This window comes from Medicago sativa, chromosome 7 (assembly GCF_051527215.1).
Source record: "Medicago sativa cultivar Bolivia chromosome 7, Bolivia_mono, whole genome shotgun sequence".
Lineage (NCBI taxonomy): Eukaryota > Viridiplantae > Streptophyta > Magnoliopsida > Fabales > Fabaceae > Medicago > Medicago sativa.
In genome coordinates this window covers 29,716,994-29,741,198 of record NC_140755.1, presented here as the reverse complement: position 1 = coordinate 29,741,198, position 24,205 = coordinate 29,716,994, and the positions used below count along the sequence as shown (strand labels likewise).

At 39.1% G+C, this 24,205-nt stretch overlaps 2 protein-coding genes across 2 annotated transcripts; one reads left to right on the top strand and one right to left on the bottom strand.

Annotated features, from left to right (window-relative positions):
* Positions 1-600: 600 nt before the first annotated feature.
* LOC146905480 (Aldolase-type TIM barrel family protein) lies at positions 601-10,857 on the bottom strand. The gene is made up of 8 exons (XM_085727025.1): positions 10,582-10,857; positions 10,016-10,020; positions 8,504-8,566; positions 8,289-8,395; positions 8,061-8,158; positions 7,756-7,848; positions 7,600-7,641; positions 601-1,017 (listed from the first exon to the last, which is right to left on the bottom strand). The coding sequence occupies exons 1-8, from the start codon at positions 10,696-10,698 to the stop codon at positions 871-873; spliced, it is 672 nt and encodes a 223-aa protein (XP_085583151.1). The 5' UTR covers positions 10,699-10,857; the 3' UTR covers positions 601-870.
* Positions 10,858-12,442: 1,585 nt separating this feature from the next.
* On the top strand, positions 12,443-14,735 carry LOC146905479 (uncharacterized). The gene has a single exon (XM_085724508.1). It carries the CDS (start codon positions 12,737-12,739, stop codon positions 14,219-14,221), a length of 1,485 nt encoding a protein of 494 aa, XP_085580634.1. The 5' UTR covers positions 12,443-12,736; the 3' UTR covers positions 14,222-14,735.
* The last annotated feature ends 9,470 nt before the right edge of the window (positions 14,736-24,205 follow it).

Genomic DNA, 24,205 nt, shown 5'->3' with positions numbered 1-24,205 from the left:
TAATGGTTGTCAAAATATCATTTCTCTATAATATATGAACTTTATTTTTAGTTTTTTGAAAGGCTCTAACATATGAACTTGAATCGTGAAAATAAAATAAGCAAAAAGTGTCTAATCATTGTCTGTAAACAACCTTCCAACGTAGAATTGACACACTAGGCTTTCCCATGGCACTTAACGGTATCATTGACATAATTTTGATAATATGAATTGCACACAGCTGTATAAGCAACTTTGGGAAGTTCTTTTTAGTTGAATGATAAATGATCTAAAAAGTAACAACCTCCTCACATTCAAAGACTAATCCTTTCCATGATTAGAGATCACCGAAGTGATTAAACTCCACTTGAAACAAAGTAAAACATAAAAGATCTAGCTATCTGTCAACTCTATGAAACATCGAGATGGACACCTGACACAACACCAACACGTCAACATCAATAATCATTTAAATGAAAATTATAATTGAATGCATGTATTGGTATCGGACACCAACATGCTACAGAGGCGAACTGTGTCGGACCTGGTTAGTAACTACAGGATGCATCTAAAATCTCGAGTATTACAATATGGGTTACACTGTCTGGTCTACAAATAAGGTAACAGTACTAATAGTAGATCAAAATTAAAATTTAAACTTCAATATTCAACAAAGGATTTAGGTGACAGCTGAATGTGTCATCCCTTTTATGCCTCTTTACAGTTTCTGTTAATTGCACAACAAATACAAAGACAAGTAAAGTGGCATTATTAAATCATTTGATCTCTCTCTTATTTGTCTTGAAAATGTTACCACATCAACCATATTGATTACATGAAATTTCGAGTTGCAACGTGTACAACAACATAAATAATGGATCTTTACTATGTTTACAGTGATTTCTCAACAGAACTCCTCAGTAAGGATATAACATGAGCTGGCTCAGGGGCTCCAAACACTGAACTTCCAGCAACAATGCAATTCGCTCCCGCTGATGCAGCCACATCTATGGTTGAAGGCCCTAAACCCCCATCAACCTGCAATCAAAATTGGGCATGTTTTGGTCACTGCAAATGTTATTATCAATAGTGGTGCACATGACCATGCTGACAGCCTGACACAAGCAGTTCATATATAATCTCCATGAATACAATAATTGGTCCCATAGAAAGGTAAGTCTTGGTCAAGTTCCTATATAAAAAAGAAGTTAAAAATCTAGAAGCAACAAGAAGTAAATAAAAGAAAAACAAGTTAAGACTCGTAAGAGCCTTGTAAGCTGCATCCATAGCTGACGAGATCATAAGTTTGGAAACTTAATTAATAGGTATTTAATATAAAATTAATTCCAAAACTTAAAATAGAAACCCGTACATTCATATTTTGTATCACCCAAACCAAAAAAAAAAAACTACAGCCATTAACAAAGCAACCACTGCTACGTACAACCATTACCCATCCATTTTTCAATATTGCATAGCACGACCATCACATCTCATCTATTGTTTTCAATGTTTAAGAACATCGTTGTAACGATGATGGCAGTGCTGCTGGTTACACTAGTTGTTGGCGCCTTTTTTGTAGTAACTTATTCCAGATTTATCACTCACATCCATATACCTGCCATCGGTTCCAATGCTGGAGATTTCTCACTTCCACCAATGATGTGGAGTCCCAATCAACAATAGTGGTGGGCGGACTCACATGCACATACCACGGGCTTAGAAAAGTCCGTTATAAACACCATTCCCATGTTCATTTACGCAAAGTCTAAACAAAAGGAAAATTGTGCCCTTTGTTTAGATGAATTTGAAGACAATGATCGCATTCGCACACTACCTCTTTGTTCCCACACTTTCCATCTCGTTTGCATTGACGCATGGCTTCGTAAACAACCTAATTGTCGCTCATGTCTTTGTTGTGCTCAGTTTGATCAATCCCCTTTAAAACCTATTACGGCTAATAGAATCCGCCCCTCCTTCCATCACGACCATATGCCTTACCAAAACTGACGCAGTACGGAAGCGTAGGGTTAGCAAGCGCTAAACCTAGATAGAAAAGAACAAGTTTGCAAGCGACAAACTTGTGAAAATAGGGTTGCAAGCGACAAACCTATCAAAATAAGGGTTCCGGAATCCACCAGAAATTGAGAGAAAATCTCGAATATTATTAATGAATGAAAAAGTGTCCCTCTTAGGCTACATAAGTTCTGCTTATATAGTGAAAGAAATAACAAACACGTGGGCCAAAATAAAATAAAACGTAATAATAATAGAAAGTTCTAGAGAATTACTAAGATTTGACTCAAATAAAATACTATAAAATTACTAATAAAACCCTCCTGCACCAGTCTCCTCCACCTCTGAAGAACTCGACCCCGAGTTCTCATTCTGATAAAGAAATTCTCATGCATGTTGACTCCTCTAATAAACAAGAGACCATCCTCCTGGATCCCATTGAAAAAATGTAGTAGCTTGCTGATTAATTTTTAGATCCATCGTTTGCATCTCATTTGGAGTCTGTTCTGCCTGTACGTGATGCTCATTAAACATAAAACCAATTGAATTGGAAACCACTGAGTGATGATTACAATAAGCATTCATGCGCCTTTTCAATTGAGTGCTTTTGTTAATTGAAAAGATGATTGGCGTAGCAATTTGTGATACAACATATTGAAGGAAAAAGCACGGCCTTGGACTGAGTCTTGAAGTGCATAATCTAGGCAAATTCTTTGCAGAGCCATGTGTTGTAACAACCTGAGTGAAGAGCTGTTCAACGTGATGTGTTTCAGATATATCCCTTGTGTTGATAAAGTAACTAGCATTTGAGAGGCATTTCACTTTAGCTCCTCGAGGTAAAAGAGCTCCGAAGCGATCACAGTGCAGTATTGAAGTTAATCCACCAGCTGAACATCTTGAGATAATAGCAACTTGAGTTAATCCAACAGCTCTTTTGACCATCCAATATCCCTCAACTATACTTGGAATTAGTTTAAATCTTGAGTCTCGAAACATGTCATCTCCATCCAAAAACTTAGCCAATAGAAAATCTTTATTTTTAGGTCTTTCAGATGCATAATATAGAACCAAACTGTAGTTTGGTTTAGCTGGAACCTGTAGATTTAATACAAGGATAAATGGCAGCCTTTTACAAACTTCACTCTGAATCATGCTTCTACTGTGTAGCGCAACTTTATCTACAAGTTTATCAACTTTTAACCAATCAATTGCTACGAGCTTGAGAAGAGGATCTCCTCCAACTACCTTAGAATTATCTTTTAGATAGTTTTTTCCTCTAATCTTAAATCGTTCACCACTAGGAGACGTCCAACAGTCTGTGAGGTCATCCTTTCCGTTGCGTAGAGAGCCATTAAAGTCACTTGCATCAATTTCTATAGGACTTACATGAGGACCTAATTCTTTGCATAGATTTGGAGCTGCTGTTCGCTTCAAAGGTAAGGCTGTCATAACCCATGAAATATTCTTTAGTTTGACCTTTTGATCCATATGCTCGAGTCCCTCGTCCTCATCAATTTCGTCATCTGATGTCGATGAGTCAGCAGCAATAGCATCATAAAATTCATCCTGCACTTCTGCATTTTCATATTCAGCTCCATTAACCAAACACCGAAGAATGTTGCATGATCCAAGTCGAGCAGCCAGTAAATTGGTTTCTTCAGTAGTTTGCACTACTAGTTCTGTATCCACACCATTATTTAAAAGTATATTCAATGCTATTACATTGTTACACATGATGGTGTGGTGCAAGAGAGTTCTTTCAATGTGGAAACTATTAGGTGAGATATGATAGAGAAGCATATTGAGTATAGTGCCAGTGGATTCAAAATACTTCATAGCACACCATGTGATTGGATAAGGCTCAGCTAGTCCAACACCTACACGAAATTCTTCTCCTGTATCTGTTTCCCAAGACCAAGCTCCTAATTTGACCTTGATATCTAGTCTTACACCACCCTGCAACTGTAGTCTAACTACATCTGTCTGCCTGCTGACCACAGCAGCAAATAATGCATTGCAATGAACATTAGCGTGGAGAAATGACTTTGAAGATTGAAGCAGAGTCCTATCCATTGCATTAACATCCACTTCATGCTCTTGATCAAGCTGGAAAGAGTCACAAGTGTTTCTTTCAATGGTGAGTGTTGGTGAGTTGAGTTGCCTGGGGTAAACCGAGTGTTGCAGCCATGGTGGTGCGAGCGGCGGCGAGTTATCTTCACTTTGACATCCAAAGAAATCTGATCCGTAGGATTGAACGGAAGTTGGTGGTGGTGCTTGTAAGAGACATGAATAATGGTTGGAAGTGCTGTCGGAGGGAACCTCAGAGCATACAAGCTTCAGCAGAACAATGAAATTCGAATCAGCTTCCACGGCGGAATTGAAATTGACTTCCGAATTTGCAGCAGCAACACTTCTATCAGGTGGTTTCGGTAGCAGTGCAATCAGGTGATTAGATGAGAATGGTTTAAATTTTACCTCACTTAAGCATTGCAGATTGGAGGGAGAGGTCTGATTTTGAAAACATGAGCTCAACGCAACTAGAAACCCACCGGGATCATAACATCGGAGACTGTCGAAGCTTAAAAGCACTGATTGCGCGGTTCCGCCGATTGTGTTATGTGAGAGGGATTGGAACTTTACCTCACCAAAGCGTTGCAGATTGTATGACGAGAATGCTTTAGTTGGAATTTGTTTATCCAACAGTGTGGGTTTCACTATCTCCATGTTGATTTCTGAAATTGAATCTGCATCGATGGTGTCTGCACTTTGTGATTTTTCTGTTTTGTCGTCACAAAACATCAAAGGATTGAAGGAAAAAGAAGATGAATTTGTGAGGGAAGGTGATTTAGAACGTGGATTCAAAGGATAAAGCGATGAAATTAGTTCTTTGGGGTTCTCCTGGTTTGTGATTATGGATGTTGAAATTACGATCAGTGATTTACAAATGGGAGATTGACTTGACTCTCCCGGAATTCCTTGAACTTCTTTGTGTTTTTCAACTTGTGGTGCTTCAATGTTTGCTGAAAGACCTCCGTGTTGCCGGAGATTTTCACCTTCTGGTTTGACTTCATCCTCGTCAAGTATAGCCTTTAATGCTTTCTGATTCTTTTCAATAGATTTAACTGAATTGGCATGTTCCCGTAAAATCTGCAGCTTCTTCCAGTGATTCGACATTATCTCTTCGAAATTAGTTTTCTCCACCTTTGAAAAATTCGAATCCTCAATAATTTGATTGTTTCTACCACGAACCCTAATTGGTCCACATCTCCTGTTCTGATTGTTTTTGTCGTTGTAGTTGCGGTTGTTGTTGTTGATGTTACCGATCTTAGCTGTTAATGCCACCATCTGATTTAACAGAGCTTTGGCGGCCGTATGTAAACATTCAAATTCTGCCCTCGTTACCGGTTGATCTCCCATGGTTGATCACGTTAGAAAAAGAACAGGAGAAACCTGCTCTGATGCCAACTGACGCAGTACGGAAGCGTAGGGTTAGCAAGCGCTAAACCTAGATAGAAAAGAACAAGTTTGCAAGCGACAAACTTGTGAAAATAGGGTTGCAAGCGACAAACCTATCAAAATAAGGGTTCCGGAATCCACCAGAAATTGAGAGAAAATCTCGAATATTATTAATGAATGAAAAAGTGTCCCTCTTAGGCTACATAAGTTCTGCTTATATAGTGAAAGAAATAACAAACACGTGGGCCAAAATAAAATAAAAGTAATAATAATAGAAAGTTCTAGAGAATTACTAAGATTTGACTCAAATAAAATACTATAAAATTACTAATAAAACCCTCCTGCATCAAAAACGATGATGAGAATCGTGTTAACGGATATCACTTCCCACGCTCTTATTCATTTCGGTACGAGTCAAGTTCGTCGTTGGAGAGACCTCCCGCACCATATCCCCATTGTGGTCTTAGATGCGGGACATTGGTTTCTGGATTAGGAACGTTGGTTCCCTAAAGAAGCCAAGGATGAAGGTCTCCTTATTTTCGGCCGATGTGATTCTGGATCAGGAACATGATAGGATGAGAAAAGGGTTTATGAATTGAATTATGTCAGTAAAATACACGGGTTTAGGGTTTACTTGAGTTATCAGTTAGTATTATATTTAGGTAGAAAAGTAGTTTAGTTTCTTTTTTGATGATTTATTAGTTCAATTTGTTTCTTTGTTTTTCAACTTTATGTTCAATTTAATGTTTAAATCAAACACCAAAAACTGTCTACATAAATTGGAAACTCCGATTTGATTTAAACATTAAATTGAACAATAAAGTTGAAAAACAAAGAAACATAAACTAATAAATCGTCAGGAAAGAAACTAAACTACTTTTCTACCTAAATATATTACTAACTGATAACTCAACTAAACCCTAAACCCGTGTTTTGTACTGACATAATTCAATTCATAAACCCTTTTCTCATCCTATCATGTTCCTGCTCCAGAATCACATCAGCTGAAAATAAGGAAACATTCATCCTTGACTTCTCTAGGGAACCAACGTTCTTGATCCAGAAACCGAAGTCCCGCCTCTAAGATCACAATGGGTATATGGTGTGGGAGGTCTCTCCAACGACGAACTTGACTCAGACCGAAATGAATAAGAGCGTGGGAAGTGATATCCGTTAACACGATTCTCATCATCGTTTTGGTAAGGCATATGGTCATGATGGAAGGAGGGGCGGATTCTGTTAGCCATGATAGGTTTTAAAGGGGATTGATCAAACTAAGCACAGCAAACAAGATGGAAAGTGTGGGATCAAAGAGGCAGGGTGCGAATGCGATCATTGTCTTCAAATATCCAAACAAAGGGCACAATTTTCCACTTGTTTAGACTTTGCGTAGATGAACATGGGAATGGTGTTTATAACGGACTTTTCTAAGCCCGTGGTATGTGCATGTGAGCCCCCCACCACTACTGTTGATTCGGACTCCACATCATTGTTGGAAGGGATAAATCTCCGGCGTTGGAACCAACGGCGGATGGCAGGTATAAGGATGTGAGTGATAAATCTGGAATAAGTTACTACAAAAAAGGCGCCAACAGCCAGTGTAACCAGTAGCACTGCTATCATGGGTACGACGATGTTCTTAAACATTGAAAACAATAGATGAGATGTGATGGTCATGCTATGCAATATTGAAAAATGGATGGGTAATGGTTGTACGTAGCAGTGGTTGCTTTGTTAATGGCTGTAGTTTTTTTTTTTTTTTTTGGTTTGGGTGATACAGAATATGAATATACGAGTTTTTATTTTAAGTTTTGGAATTAATTTTATATTAAATACCTATTAATTAAGTTTCCAAACTTATGATCTCGTCCTTCGTCGAGCCTCGTCAACTACGGATACAGCTTACAAGGCTTTTATGAGTCTTATCTTGTTTTTCTTGTGTTTTTTCTTTTACTTTTTGCCTAATTTTACCAAAAAGAAAAAAAGGGAATTTGTGCGAACCAATTCGCACAAGTACCACGAACCGGTACACAAGTACCAATTCACAGTTCACATCATGTTAAGAGAATTATGAGACTATGGAAAAATCTATGAAATATGCATTTATTTTGACAGGAAAGATACAACCAAGACAATGGGGAGAGATACCTCTATGTCAAGTGATGGGTACTTCTTCCTTAGTATCCGGACCTGGTTTGAAAAGGGCGAAAAAGTATTCACAATATAAGTAAAGATGTGTCATAAACAAGAAGAGTTGTCAAATGTCAGCCAAAAGACATAAAAGTTAAGAAACAGTAATAATACCTTGTCCATCATCTCTGGCATAAATTTTTGTCCTCCAAATCCCGGCTCTACAGTCATGACAAGAACCATTTCCACAGGATTTTCAGCTTCAACCTGTGAAAAACACTTAGATTACAACCACACACACAGAGGGAATGGGAGAGAGGGAGAATCTTAAGACTAAGATCACTGAGTCAAATATGTATCTGTTTGCAAGTTTATGCACAAAAGACTCAAGATACTCGGTCACAGGAGATAAATGATGATAACAAAATGCAGCTATGCAGATATGACCAGATGAGAACAAGAGCGGGAAAAATGCATACCAGGGGATAAACCTCTTCGACGGATGTTCCAGGCTTTATCGATACACCAGGCCTCATGCCGTGTGACTTAATATTTTGGATAAGTTCTTTCCAGTTGTCTGCCAACAAAAATTACTTTCAAGAAAGCAGAAAAGAAAGGACTATAAAAAGTGGGCAGAAGAAAGAGAAGAAGAACGAAAAAAAAATACGAGAAAACGGACAACATGAAGGAAAAGTGTCAAGACCAACCTTTTGATGTCTCTATATGAAATGTAAAACCAGAAGCACCAGCTTTTCCCAAAGGTTCAACATAATCAAGAGGATTTGTAACCATCAGGTGACAGTCCAGATATGCCCTGTAATGGTTAATCACTATTAACTCAAATTCACCGTATATCATCCCAACAGCGAGGAAAAAATTATGCACAAAAGCATTTTAATCAGTGAAGAAGGAAGACTATTACTCTGTGTGCTTTCTCAAACTTTCAATGATTGGAGCGCCCATAGTTAAATTAGGGACAAAATGCCTGCAAAAAATAGAAGAAAAAAGAGGATGGAAAATAAACATTTTCAACAATTTAATGGGCACCACAAGCATTCAAGCAGAGAGTGAAGTTAATAATAAACAAATTTAGCGCCGCAAGGTGGCTCCAGATTATCCCTAGCAACCAACTCATGTTCATGAACAAATTTTCCTTCACATCTGAGCATAACTAGCACTGAAACAAAGGCTAAAACCTTTGGTATTCATCATAACTTCGCAAACAGAAGCTTGAAAGGTAAATACTGCCGCTGGAGTTTGCCTTAATTTCTATCAATTAGAAGATCATATAACATGATATGTGATTAGTTAAATACCCGAATTTCATTCTTATTTCACGCCACTTAGATGTTAATAAATTTTGCCTAGTTTCAATACAGTGCTAGACAATTATCTGTTTCAAAACAAACAAAATAACCTAGAGATTGAGGATATAGAGTTACTAGGCCTCTACCACACGCTTAATGCTAAAAACAATTACTAAGTTACTAGAATGTATATAACAGAGGAATGAATGTGGCATCGATCAAAATACTAAACTAGGTAAATGGAAATACTATTCAAAAGTTTTAAAAAAGGATAAGGGGAAAACCTTCAGTCGTGACCTGAAGAGTGCAAATGCGCTCTATTGAAAGATAAAATCACAAAATTTCCTATGATGGTTTATAAGTATATGATTTAGTATGACAGTGCACTATTAACCAACATTGCTTTTAAGCCATTTCCATGACAGCAACTTAATCTCACCAACCATATATTCCACACCAACACATTTTTTTTAACACATGTCCATTCCTTGCTTTTCAAATCATCCAAATGCAAGCGAACCACACGGTTTTAAGTTTGTCACTAGCCACTCTTCCCCCTCCAAGAAATCTATCAAACTGAGCCAAGTGTTCAAAACAGCAACCGTTGCTACAGATCGAGATTAAAGTACTTCTCCATCACTCATCCAATATACTTTTAGACATTATAGTTTTACTAAACAACTTTACAAGCCATCTAAAAGTTGCAAAAGAACTAATTATGGCTTTCTAAAACTTGCTGTAAAAATATAGAAATACATTGACACAATGGTGTGTATGCAACTTCCCCGAAATATTTTTCTCCAGGTAAAGAGACAAGTGATTTTTCTCCACTTAAACGACTCAAAGTTCAAATCACAATTTAGTAGATAGTAAACATTTATCTTCCCTCTCCCATCAGAACGGTACGACAATGTAAAAGCTATATATGGATTTATCTAGGCAGATAAAATAACTATCATTGCAAGATCCCAAATCAACAATGTCAAGTAAAAGCTAAAAACAGAAATCAAGTAACGCTGAAAGGGAAAAACAGCGATTGAAGCTTAAAACCAAGTCAATTTGGGTGGCAATCCGAGAATTCAAAACAAAGATAATAGCATAAGAAAACCAAGACATTGACACCTTACCCATCCTGCAAATGAAGCAAAACGAGAAACATCAGTAACCATCTTCCTAATGAAACAAAACATTTTCAACTATAGAAATTCTTAATACATAACAGTAAGTAGCAACAAATAACCTCTCAATAAATAAACAGAATTTAGAGGACAGCGATTAATTTAATAAGGACTAATAACCTATGTACCGCCAACACTCGAAATTGAAGGCGTGTCTAGTTTTCGATACCGATGCATGTAGTTACATTTAATCACTTCAATTTTCTTTAATTATTATCGGTGTCTACATGTCAGTGTCCTTGCTTCGTCGTTAAACAAAAACAAATAGTGACAGACTGCGTGTAATCATGTTATCAGGCAAACCGTGATTCAATATAACAGAGGGGCTAATTTGTCCCTACTTCTGCAGACATTTTTGTTCCCAGTTTCAAGTCTTTTCAATTTTCTATTTGATTGAATTAATTTTCTTTTGCAGACATTTTTGTTTCAAATAGTAGATACCAGTAATCTCAATTAAAGTGGGTGCTTCATATAATTGAAATAAATTGAATTCGAGAAGAGAAAGGAGTAAGTACCATGATATCCATGTGAAGCCAATCAGCGCCGGAATTGATCATACGATGAGCTTCAGAAGCCAAATTAGCAAAATCTGATGATAGCATCGAAGGAGCTATTTTCGGTGTCACTCCCATTTTTTCTTCTTTTGGTGAGTTGTGGTTGTTGAGGTGAGACAGCAAAACACACAACACAAAGCAAAGAAGGTATTCACGTTTCGGTATTGATCGGTTTTGTAGGTATGTTTGCTTTGGTCGTTGCTTTTCAAGGTTGTAGCTGCTTTTGGTCGTGGCTGCGTGCGTGTGTTGGACTAATAATGCTCCACCTTCTTCCAAAATGGAATATATATGCAATGTCTTATGCTAAGTGAATCCTCAAATTCATCCTTAAATTTACAATGACCAATAAAATTTGTCCTCCAATTTTTAGAAATATCAAATTAGTCCATTAATTTAACAAACTTCAATCATATTCATCTCTCCATCCAATCTTTATGTTAGTGATGTTAAGGTGTAGTCATAGTTGTATTGTACAAGTGTCATCGAGTCAGCCACGTATTCAAGGACATTTTGATGGAAATGCAACAAATTTCAATTTTAACTTTTCACTTTCAATTTTTTGTGTTTTTCCAATTTTATCCCTCTTTTACCCATTCCTTCCATCATCACATTTCACTCAGACACATCAAACAAGTCTCAGACTTTTCTCCTTCCCGCTAAAACCTTCGCCATCTTCATCTCTTCAAAATCATCTTCATCGATCAACATTTGAAAAGATTGTGTTTTGAAGGAAGATTTCGTCTTTTGTTAACGTAACGATGTTCCTCTCTTTTTCTTTTTATCTCTGTTCGTTTTCTCCCATTTTTGTCACCCCTTTTTTTATTTTATTTTTTATTTTTTATCCATTCGTTCTCAACTTTAAACTTCATTTGATGCTTGCTTTGTTGTTTGTTTATGAGTGTTGTGTTTTTGAGACCACTTTTTAGATTATTCATTTTACGGTTTTCAAGTTAAGACTTAAAAATTTGATGTTTTTATGGTTGGTTACTAAAACTATGAGATTAATAACGAAGAAAATTACTGGTTGATTAAAACAGTTTCTAAAAAGGGTATCTTTCCTATGGTAGTGAATTCTGATTTGCATTTTGATGTTGTTTTGTTTGTGATTATGACTAATGTTGCCAAAATCCTTAGCATGGAAGAAAATATCATGTTAATCATGCATCACGGTGGGGTTTAGAGTGAGATGAGTGATGTACGGATTAGGCAAGTGTACCAAATTGTTTACCAAGTAATAAAGTGATATAAGTAGAGTATCGTATCCACAGGGATTGTCGTTTCGTCCAAACCATAAAACAACGAGATGTGTGGCACGCTGATGTGTGGTGCAAATTAATCAAGCAACCAATATCAATGTGGGTGACAATTATAAAAGTAAGCAAAAGTTAAAACGGCAAGAGAGAAGAAGAAAAAAACACAAGAGAATTTGTTTACAAAGAGGTATCAAAGAGTTACAATAATAAGTCTTTAAACCTAATTCTACTCAAAGTCCCGAATCTCTTCCCATGACCACGAGACTCAATCCTAATAATCATTCTCCAAGGTGAATCAATTGTGATTCAATCTCAACCCTAGTGTATGTTGACAAGAGAAAACTCTACAAACCCTAATTTGTTGTTGGCTTCTAAGCCCTGTGTTTCTACTCTCATTTTTCATCTGATACAAGATCTGCATTTATAGAGAAATATAATTCGTAAATTTGGAACAAATATCACGTTGAAGATACCTTTTTTTTTTTTTCTCCTTCAATGCAAAATATAAAATATTCCCTTTAAAAATATATTTGAATCAAATCTTCCGTCACACGGTACATATCCATAAATTTATTTTCAGCAACAATCTTTTAGAAGCACTAGATATATTTGAAACATATCTTTTATATTTTTTTCAACAATCTTTTCAATCCATCAAATTTTGAGTCAATTTGAAGTTACATATCTATAAACAAGGGTTTGGTCAAGGAATTTCCATTAAGCGGTTTTTAAATCTTAACTCTTTCGTACAAAGTAACCTTCTTTGGTCTAAGAATAAGAGGTAGGGTTTTACTCATCGCCACCTACTGGCTTAATTGTTTCCCTCGCTTCTACAAAGATTATTCTTGAGACCAATTTTCTGCATGGAAAAAGTAGCAGCACCTCCAAGTTCTCGTGGAATTTCTTCCATGTTTAAAAGAAAGACACCATCAGAACTTAGGGGAGAGCAGTTGAAGCGGGAAAGTGTTGAAGACCTCACTGACGATGATGATGATGAGGTTTCTCCCTCTGCTGGTTCCGTGAAAGACACACAACTAATTGGTGAAGTATTTTCTGCCAAAAAGTCCATGTTTAGAGTTGTATCTAAGGAGCAAACTAGTAGTAATCTAAAGAATAAAAAGTTCCTTAGTGCTGCTGAGCTTTCATCATCAGCTATTGTTGGTAGATCTTCTTCCGGAGCGGCAGCAACAGCAGGTATTGACATGGGACAAGCATTGAAAGGACTAGCCTCACTTGTTAATTCAGCAGCACCTACCATTGCAGGAGAAAATTCCTTCTCTGGATGTCATATTAATATACCTGGTAAGAATGCTCCTTTGGATCTTACTTTAAAAACCAGTATGCGAATAGTATTCTCCTCCGCTTCTGCGAATTGGAATGAAAATATTAGGGGTTTCAAAGATTTGCATTCATGGATGTATCCCCAATCTGTTATTCCATCTTCTATCATATCAGTGTTGAACTCATCAACTGCAGAAGAAGAACTGGAGTTCTTAAGGAAACGACAGGTCGGTTGGGAAGAATCCTTTCGGGACCTATTTTACATGCTTCGGAACAACGTATGTGGCCTTTTTTATGTTTGCACTTCGCAGTTTGTTGTTATGTTCACCGGTGGTGATGGCTCCGGAATATCTAAATCCAAATGCTCCTGCAATGCTTATATTTCTCAGTCAACCAGAGGTTTGAGATCACTCATAAGAGAGCACGATATTTGTTTCTCTATGCCTCTTTGCCGTTCAAAAGTGGATCAAGAAGTTACTATTGCTGAGGATTTGGTTGAGCTGTCAGAGTTAGAAAAGCAAAACTTGTGGGAGACTCGGAGACAGCGATCTTCTGATGTTAATAATAGCCCGGAATCTTTGCTCGTTTTTAGTGGCAACAGCAATGTGCATGGTTTATACGACCTATTACTGAATTACAAAATTCTATTACCCTCGCTATCCGGTGTGGAGGATGTACCTGTATTGTGTTCTCCTGTTCCATTCCAAAATTCTGCTATGACTTCTCCTGATATTAAATGCATGGAGATGACAAGAGCTGAAGATATTGCACAAGGATCATCAAATGACCTTTTTTATAGCATTGAAATTATGGATGCAATTATTCCACCTTGGATTATCTGCAGTATATGTGCATTAATGATGGGTTCCCAAGGGAGAAGAAACTTTGAGGCAAGTTTTGTGACTCAACCACTCTCAATTGGCCTCAATGTTGCTTTGAAATCAATTTGTGATAATTCCTTTGGCATTCCAAAAGCAGCAGTTACGTCTTCTCTATGTTCATGTACACTTAAAAGTGTAAACTACTCTGATGGTTCTTATAAAGCATCATTATACCCTGTAGTATAATATATATCAAAACAAGTAACTTATTTTTATGACATTGATGCCTAATTTATTCAAATGCTCCTAATATAATGAAAAACAGTTAATGCCTGATTAATGCTCTTAAGAAAATGAAAAACAGGTGATGTTTTTTTCTACAAAAATGTAAGAGCCTCCGATACCAATATGCGTGAAACTTGTTTGATACTCCATTTTTATTTATTCCGTTGTGAGTAAACTTTGTGGCTTTCTCGTATATTAATATAATAATGCAATATTATTTGCGTATTTGAGTTTCTTTTTTATGAAAGAATCTTGTTTTTTGTTGACTTACCTTAATTTCTTTAAACCGTTGAATTTGCTACTCGGTATTGTATCTGTACCTATGCATCCTAAGGTAAGAGCTAGCATGTCGTCCACAAGTGAATATTTAACTAAAGTTTCTCAATTTAACTTGAGAGATTTGAGTTCGGCCGCGTTGTTGTTGGAGTTCTGGAGACAGCCCATAAAAGGTTCTAGAAAGGAGAACTGAACTTTACATTGGTGGATTTGAACTGTGTTTGGTTATGGTTAATCATATTTCTCGTTTTAAAATTTGTCGCAGAAACTATGGATGTAAATATTACTGTTTTTTTCCACTAGTTTGCAATTGTCATGGGACTACTTGATAATAATATGAATTTGATTATTTATCTTTTTAAGAAGTGAATGATGATGAAGAAGGTGGACGAAGTAAATGAAAATTCATCATTTTTCTCTTTGGAGTTTTTAGTTAGTGAACCGAGAATGTGAATATGATTGATCAAAAAGTAGTATTTATAGGCATAAAAAATTATTATTATTACTATGAGAAAACATTTTTCAGAAAAGTTGGGGAATGAGGAAAGTGTATGGAAAATATTCATGTCAGCTTGAATGTTCTATTGACTTTCTTATTTTGTAGGAGTATCTTTGGAATTGAATCATCCAACTAGTAGTAATAACATTTGTTGTATATTTAGAGACACGTTACTGGTTTTTTAAGTTTTCTATATGCACTGCTTCCAATTTTTCATTTGGTATTTGAAGGATCAGGAAAGATATCACTATTCATATTAGCCAATTTTAATTCAATACTTGAACCTTTATTTATAGGGTTTTGCATATTCGGTGTCCTAAGGAAAATGGTTAAGGATGTCAAAAATAGAAAATTTTCATTAAAAATAACAACTTTTTGACTTTCACAAAGTTAAACATTTCACTTTTCATCAATTTCCAATTCATAATTTCTGTATTAATTTTCTTAACAACAAGTTGATTCATTTTGGAATAGGTGCTATTACAACTATATGACGACCATTTGATACTACATAATATTATAACTCTCATTTGATAATGTTAACCGGTGCCCCAGAGACACTAGTTAAGAAAATCAAATATAGTATGAGTATCTTGGAACTTATGTAGCTAAAGTTTAAAAGTGTAAAAGATGATATTTTCAATGCAAATATTTCCTCTTTTATTTCTTTATCTAGTGTCCCGTGGAAACTAATTAACAAGACCCTTAAGTTATTTACATAAGCAGTTATTTTATACACAAATATCTTCCTAGTTTGCAAACACTTACTTAGGAATCGGTTTTATTACAACTTCGTGTACAATTTGATACATAAATAAAATATGTATAACCATGTGCAGAAGCACACTGCCCAGATATTACTTTTTTTTTTTTTTTTTTGAAAGAACCCAGATATTACTTGTATTGTGGTTTATATAAATAAAAATATAAATCCCTTAATTTTTTTTTTTTTATAATAGAGCTATAGTAGCTAATGTAACTCTCCTTAATCTAGATGCCTAATCGAAACCAACTATCTATTCTCATGTCACTTTGGGGCCAATACCGAAGTATACGCATACATACAGTACACAATACAGCATTTTGTAACTACTATAACTATATTCTATACACACATCCAATCCAAAAACAAAACTATATTCTATACACATCACAGGCAGCATTCATGAGTTCATGACTCATGAGACACCTCACACGCATTGTCCTATCTTTGACATAACTTCTTGCCCTCCATAATGCAAACAATTATTCCATTCACGCATTATTCTTTCATCATGATAAACTTCACTCTAGAACAAATAACTAACATAAAATTTTGGATTTATTTCTACACAATGCGTGAATGAAAAACAATCCTTTTAAAGATAATTAATTATATTTAACTTATTTAAAAAAATTGAATATAATTATTCAATATTCATATATTATAAATTTTAATAATATTTTTATTTTGAAATATCTAATTGAATATATTTTAATTGTTTGGATTGGCTTCTTAAAAAAAATTAAAACCACCTTTATAAAAAAACCAAACATATTTTTAACATTAATTATTAATGTATATAATTTTAAATTTAATATCAATTTTTCATAGTTCATAGTATTTTATAATATTCCAGATTTTATCTTTTAAATTATTTATATTCCTTTAATATAATTTAATTTTTTTGACTCAATATAATTTTTTTCCTTCAAATTTTTTTATATTTAGTCAAAAAAATTAAATTATATTAAAGGAAAATAAATTATGTCCTTCACATATTGTTAAGTTTTATTATTGTTACTTAATCTATCTTATTTTAGAAGAATGTTAAAGAGTGTCCCAAGGACATTGATTCAACATTCAAAACAAGTAAGTTTTTTTTAAAAAAGTGATGTATTCATGTACTTGCAAAAGTACGGTAAGGATTCTAGGGCTAAGAATCGTACACTAGGGTTTTGGACTGATGATTAGATGCCTTGAGAATGCTCTCAAGAGTAGTATTTATAGCCTGCCATGGGCTTGGGTTTCGGTTGCTTGGTCCCCAAGCAACAGGGGTATTTGTGTATTTTGAGCTTTTTAGGCGTCCTCTAGAGACTTCTAGAAGTTTAATGAGGCGGCGCCCTTTAGGGGGCGCGCCAGGACTCAGGAATCCTTCTGGAGGGCGCCCAGGCCTTTCCGGAGGGCGCCCAGGCCCTTCTGGAGGGCTCAGAGCCTTCTTTGGAGGGCTTTACGCTTTTAGGAATATGATGACGGTCCACAGCCCCCCAAGCACGAGTCTTGGGACAAGGCGAAGTGATGATGTCGTGCGAAGAGTCTTTCTGGGATTATTTGATTCATCTAGGAATATGATGACGGTCCACAGCCCCCCAAGCACGAGTCTTGGGACAAGGCGAAGTGATGATGTCGTGAACCGGGTTTGCTTTGTGTGTGTTTCGTTCGAAGGGGGTCGCCATTAGGCGATCTTGCATGTCCCTCTTGTGTGGCGAGTTTCCCAGGGCGTTCTTGGTGTATTCACGGACCTTTGATATTCCATTAATCGTCGATGACCGCCACGTGTCTTGATCTTAACTGTGCCTGACACGCTTCCCGAGGCGACCTTTGGCTTTCTTTAAAAGCGAATTTTCTAGGTTTTCATTTCTCCATTTTTCATTTTTCCGACGCTTCTTGCTGCCTTCTCCTCCGGTTCTCTTCTCTTTTTGTTCGTTGGTTTATAGCATCCGAAGATCTGCCTTCCAAGCTCTCGCAGGTACTTTGACTACTTATCCCTTCATTTTTCCCTTTTCTGTATTTTTACGTTTAGAGCGAAAACGTTTAGCATAGGATATGGTTTTAATTAGAGAGTGCGACGGTGAGGGGAAACTGATCCAACCCAGTGATCCGATTGAAAAAGAGAATTTGAGGAAAGCGTGTCTGAGGCACGCTACTGATGCTGATGGGGTTATCAATTGGGATGCTTATTACGATGGGTTATTCGGGGAAGAATTGTTTAGTGACCTTTCGAGCGAGTCAAGTGCTAATTCAGGTCGTGATAGTGATTGTGTGTTTCTGTCTGCCACTTCAGGGGCAGCTAAGGAGGACGAGTGCTGGGAAATTCGTCCACTTCAGGGGACTTCTCGCGTGGAGGGAAAGAGGTTACCTTATAGGCTAATAGGGATGTCTTTGTTTGCGGAGGAAGTGTTGTTAGAAGATTCCCTTTACGTTGATGTGTCTGTTATGGATTTATTTCGAAGTAAGTTCGATATTTCTGCCACTGGCCGGGAAGAGGATGTAGTGTTGTTGTCTTGTGACCCCGATGAACGCGTGTGTGATCAGGAGATGGCGGGTGAGGGGGACGAATCCTACTTTGTTTATACCGCCGTTTTAGAGGAATTTGGCGTGAAAATTCCTTTCACGCCTTTTGAGATGGACGTATTAAAGTTTCTGAATGTGGCGCCCACACAGATTCGTCCTAATAGCTGGGCGTTCATTCGAGGTTTCGAAATTCTATGTAAGTCGCTGGGTCTTGAGCCTTCTGTCGCCGTCTTTTTCCAATTTTATGGCACCAAAGACGTTAATAAAGGAACCTGGATAGCTATCTCTGCTCACTCTGGGAAGAGGCTCTTTCCTAGTTACGCTAGTAACTTTAAGAAGGAGTGGCGTGATACTTTTGTTAGAGTGCAGGGGGCGCCTGGGTGTTCGACGGCTTCAGTTCTGGTAAATGGCGAACCAAAGTTTCCTCTTCGATGGACCAGTGCCCCTCTGGCGGTGAGAGGGTATGACTTGGATGCAATGTCGCCCTACGAATATGAGCTAACTCAGTTTCTGGAGAAGGTTCCTTTGACAAATATCCATGACTTGTTAAATAGGGAGGGCGACGTCGTCCGCATGGCGGCTTATTTGCGTGAGTGTCCTTTAAAAGTTTTGCATTCGTTCTGTTTTGTCACTTTGTTTGGTTTATTCATCTGAGTTTGTTCTACTTTGTGCAGGCGAAATGTTGCCCCTTACTGGTGCCGAGATGAAGAAGTACTTGGCCGAATTGGATAGGAGTAAGAACCCTGATGGCTATGTGTCCAGCAGTCCAGCAGGCGTTTCCTTGAGGAGGTTGAAGAGGAAAGAAACTGGCAAAGGCGACTCTGGTGTGATTGAGGTGGACGACTTAGAAGTTGTTGGTGGAGGAAATGCTCCTACTTCTGCGGCCTCTCCTTCATCTAAGAAGGCGAGGACGGGAAGAGGATCTAAGCCGAGCAGCAGTCGCCCGCCTTCGGGAAAAGAAATCGAAGGGACTTCCTTGAATGACGACGTGATGGACTCCTTCTGGCATTCCGGATTCGACATTCGCCGGTATAATATTATTCTTGTTTTCTTAGGCGTTGATTCCTTTTGGCCGTTAGGTTTTTGAACTCTAGTGACCTTATTGTTTGAGGATCCTGCAGGTATATGAAAGAACAGGTGCCTTTTACTAAGGTGGACGTGGAAGCTGGATTGAAAGCTAAGTGCAGCGACCTGGTGGCGGATATCCATACCGCAGCTTTGAGGACTATGCTGTTGAGCCATTTCCTGGAGAGCAAGTATGACCTGGTGGAGAAGAAGCACACTGATGCTGCGGAAGATGTGGAGAAATGGAAACATAAGTCTTCTGGACTAGAAAGCCGTCTCAGGGATGCGTTGAAAGACAAAGCAGCCGCCGAGTCCGCCTTAGAAGAAATGAAGCAGGCTAAGGAGGCCGCGGAGACAGAGAGGGACGCGGCGAAAGCTGCGCTAGAAAAGTCAGAGTTGGCGGTAGATGAAGGACGGCGGGCTCTGGCGATATATTTTGAGGATGGCTTTATGCGTGCTAAAGATCAGGTGCTTTTGTTTAACCCAGAGGCCAAAGTTGATGAGCTTGATCCTTTCAAGATTATTGCGAACGGCGAGTTGGTGGACGATGAATAGTCTTGTGCTTTTCTATTTGTTTTTAATTTATGCTTCTTGGTCTGTAACTTGATATTGGCGGCTTCTTAGAGCGCCCTTTTAAACACTTTTATCTGCTTGGCGATTTGTGACTTTGAATGCTTACATATGCTTATATCAAATGTGGTACCTCTTACTTGTTGTGGCTTGACGTTCTGCAAATGTTTAAATATTTTTGCGATTTTTCTTTGTTGCTTTAGTTTCATTCCATATGTTGAATGCGTTTTTATGAGTTGTTTTCTCCAAAAGTGAGAGTTTCCAGCGATTTCGTCTCTTTCTAAATTTAAGTCTCTATTATTCATCTGGTGCACTTTGTCGCCCTAAAATGTCGATATAAACATTTCGTCGGGCCCGTCGAGATGCCTGGCGTTTATTTGCTCGTCTCTTATTCTGAAGGAAGGTTTTGCTTCCCACTCTGAGGGAAGATATTTACGCTTCCAACTCTGATGGAAGGCGCCTCCTACTCTGAAGGAGGACGTTGGGCTTCCCGCTCTTGGGGAAGGCTTTTCACTTCCAACTCTGATGGAAGGCGCCTCCTACTCTGAAGGAGGACTTTGGGCTTCCCGCTCTGGGGGAAGACTTTTCACTTCCAACTCTGATGGAAGGCGCCTCCTACTCTGAAGGAGGACTTTGGGCTTCCCGCTCTGGGGGAAGACTTTTCTCTTCCAACTCTGATGGAAGGCGCCTCCTACTCTGAAGGAGGACTTTGGGCTTCCCGCTCTGGGGGAAGACTTTTCACTTCCAACTCTGATGGAAGGCGCCTCCTACTCTGAAGGAGGACTTTGGGCTTCCCGCTCTAGGGGAAGACTTTTCACTTCCAACTCTGATGGAAGACGCCTCCTACTCTGAAGGAGGACTTTGGGCTTCCCGCTCTGGGGGAAGACTTTTCACTTCCAACTCTGATGGAAGGCGCCTCCTACTCTGAAGGAGGACTTTGGGCTTCCCGCTCTGGGGGAAGACTTTGTATTTTACACTTCCAACTCTGATGGAAGGTTAGGCGAGTTATTGCGTCGACGCCGCCAGAGCCCTTATCGTGGTTGGCGTTGTGGATCTTTGTACTTTCAGTGTGCGAATTCTGTTTGCATGATAGAAAAAATGTGGATAGAATCATAGATATGAAAAAGGAAAGGGCGCCTCGTTAAAAACCCCTGCCCTTGCAGGGGAAAAGAGTGCCACCCTAACCCTGTATTATTGATAAAGTCAAAAGGTAAGAGTTGCAGTGGTGATCTTTACATCATCCTTATTTAATACATAATAAAATTAAAATGCAAAAGAAAAGGAATCTAGCTATAATAGTGACGCAGATTGGCCACATTCCAAGTGCGAGGTACGGCGTCTCCATTCAATTCTTCCAACTTATACGCCCCGTGAGCGTACTTTTCCCTGATTCTGTAAGGTCCTTCCCAGTTTGGAAATAGTTTGCCTATTCTGGTTGGGGCGACGACCTGCTTGAGGACTAGGTCGCCCTCTTTCATCTCCCTGGGCGTCACTCTGGAGTTATATCGTCTAGCTGCTCTCTGCTTGGCTGCGAATTCCCTGATGTGTGCTTGCTCCCTGACCTCATCAATGACGTCCATGCTTACCGCCATACCTACTTCATTAGCTTTTTTAAAGAAAATAACGCGTAAATTTACAATAGCAATATTTCCCTGCACCCAAAAAATGTTAGTCGCCTGGCGAAATAAGATAGATACCTTCTTCTGAAAACGTATCTCGCCTCCATGTGGGGGTGTCGATTTCGACAGGTATCATGGCGTCGGTGCCGTAGACCATAGTGAACGGTGTCTCCTTGGTTGTAGAATGAGGGGTAGTGTGGTAGGACCATAGTACCTGTACTTATTTTGGTCGATGCATTGTTTAAACACAGTATAGTGGTAGCTTGAAAGAGATTGAAAATTTTGGAAAGTTGAGGTGAGAGAAAATTGATTTTGAAAATTATTCGTACCTCATGGAGTTGTTCTGCCCACAAACCTTTGGCGGCCTCTAATTTCTTTTTGATCCCGCTAAGAATAACTTTGTTGGCCGATTCAGCTTGTCCATTGGCTTGCGGATGAATTACCGAGACGAATTTTGTCTGTATCCCTAGGTTCTTGCAGAAGTCCAACACTGTTGAGCTTGCGAACTGAGTTCCATTATCTGATACTATGCACTTAGGTAGGCCGAAACGACAGATGATCTTCTTCCAGTAGAACTTCTTTACTCTTTCCGCAGTTATCTTAGCGACTGCTTCTGCCTCGATCCATTTGGTGAAGTAATCCACTCCGACTATGAGAAATTTCAGCTGCCCTGGGGCGAGAGGAAAGGGTCCAACGATATCGACCGCCCATTTGTGAAACGGCCATGGTGAGTATACAGAGGTCAACTCCTGAGCTGGGACATGCTTCCTGTCAGAAAATCTTTGGCATTTATCACATTTCTTTACGAAATTCGAGCTATCCTGAAGCATGGTGGGCCAATAGTATCCGGCGCGGAGGAGTTTGGCGGCTAGAGCCCGCCCGCCTATATGACTGCCGCAAACGCCCTCGTGTACTTCCAAAAGGACCAAGTGCGTCTCGCCTTCTCATAAGCATCGCAGCAAGGGAGTCGTGCGGCCTCTTTTGTAGAGTTTCCCAGAAACCAAAGTAAATTTGGACGCTCGTCTTCTGATTGTCTGTTCTTCCTCGTCGTCGGTTGGTGTGAATGACCCCGTCAAATATCTAAGCAATGGCTCCATCCATCCTCCTGTGTTCTCGTTGACCTGAAGCACTTCGTCCACCTTCGTACTAGGTGTTGCGACTACTTCCTGGATAACTGTCCTGTTGTTGCCTGGTCGCTTGGTGCTGGCGAGTTTTGCCAACAAATCTGCTCTGGAATTCTGCTCCCGTGGTACATAAACGGCTTCGAAGAAGTGAAGTTTCTTGGCGAGACTCTGCACCTTGGTCAGGTATTTGGCTAGCTGTGTGTCCTTTGTCTAGTATTCGCCTGTGATCTGGCTTGTTACGAGTTGGGAGTCACTCTTGGCTCTTAAATTCTCGGCGCCCATTTCTAGGGCGAGGGTCATGCCGGCTATTAAAGCTTCATACTCGGCCTGATTGTTGCTTGCCTTAAATTCGAATCTGAGGGATTGCTCGATGAGGACGCCGTCCGGACCCTCCAAGATAACACCTGCGCCACTGCCTTTTAGGTTGGATGAACCATCTACAGATAAGAGCCATACGAAAGGAGGTTGTTCCTCTACTGGGGAGGCGAGTTCTACTACAAAGTCTGCCAACACTTGGGATTTAATACTCCCTCTTGGTACGAACTGGACGTCATACTCTGAAAGCTCTATGGACCAGGCCACCATTCTTCCGGCCAAGTCAGGTTTTCCCAGCACTTGCCTGATTGGGTAATCTGATTTGACGACGACTTTGTGACTTTGGAAGTAGGGGCGAAGCTTCCTGGCCGTTATGACGACAGCAAGGGCGAGACGTTCTATCTTCTGATATCGCAGCTCTGCTCCTCTGAACACCCTGCTGACGAAATAAATTGGCTTCTCTCCTGTTGCTGAATCTTCGACCAAAACCGTGCTCATGGCGTTGTCAGATATCGCCAGGTACAGGAAAAGAATGGCGTTCTGGGTTGGTCGCTGAAGGATGGGCGGACTGGATAAGAACTTCTTTATTTGCTGGAAAGCGTCCTCACATTCTGGAGTCCACTCGAATCTCTCCTTTTTCTTAATGGAGGCGAAGAAAGAGAAAGCTTTGTCGCCGGCGCAGGACAAGAAACGAGAAAGAGCGGCGAGCCTGCCTATGAGTTGTTGCACTTCCTTGATGTTGGTGGGGCTTCTCATGTTGATGATCGCCTGGCATTTGTCAGGGTTTGCCTCGATGCCTCGTCTTGTTAAGAGGAAACCTAAGAATTTTCCCGCCTGCACCCCGAAAGAACATTTTGATGGGTTCAGACGAATCCTATATCTTCGAACCTGGCTCAATATCTCCTCCAGATCTTCAGAGTGACTGTATCCCTCTTTCGTCTTTGCGACTAGGTCGTCAATATATACCTCCAGATTCCGTCCTATCTGTGCGGAGAACGCGGTGTCCATAGATCGCTGGAAGGTGGCGCCTGCGTTCTTTAGACCAAAAGACATGACTTCATAGTGATAATTCTTTGTGCTGGTCATAAAGGCCGTTTTTGGAGCGTCAAGAGGGTCCATCCGTATTTGATTGTAACCTGAATAGGCATCCATAAAGCTTAGAGTTTTGTAACCTGAGGCGTTGTCGATCAGGTGGTCGATGTT

Bases quoted from the DNA above. Each gene is read 5' to 3' on its own strand.
- LOC146905479 (XM_085724508.1), top strand. From the start codon at position 12,737: ATGGAAAAAGTAGCAGCACCTCCAAGTTCTCGTGGAATTTCTTCCATG.
- LOC146905480 (XM_085727025.1), bottom strand. From the start codon at position 10,698: ATGGGAGTGACACCGAAAATAGCTCCTTCGATGCTATCATCAGATTTT. The intron at 7,849-8,060 runs GTATGCATTTTT...TGTTTTTCACAG, and splicing joins TCGAAGAGGTTTATCCCCTG to GTTGAAGCTGAAAATCCTGT. The intron at 1,018-7,599 runs GTATCTCTCCCC...TTTTGATTGCAG, and splicing joins ACCCATCACTTGACATAGAG to GTTGATGGGGGTTTAGGGCC.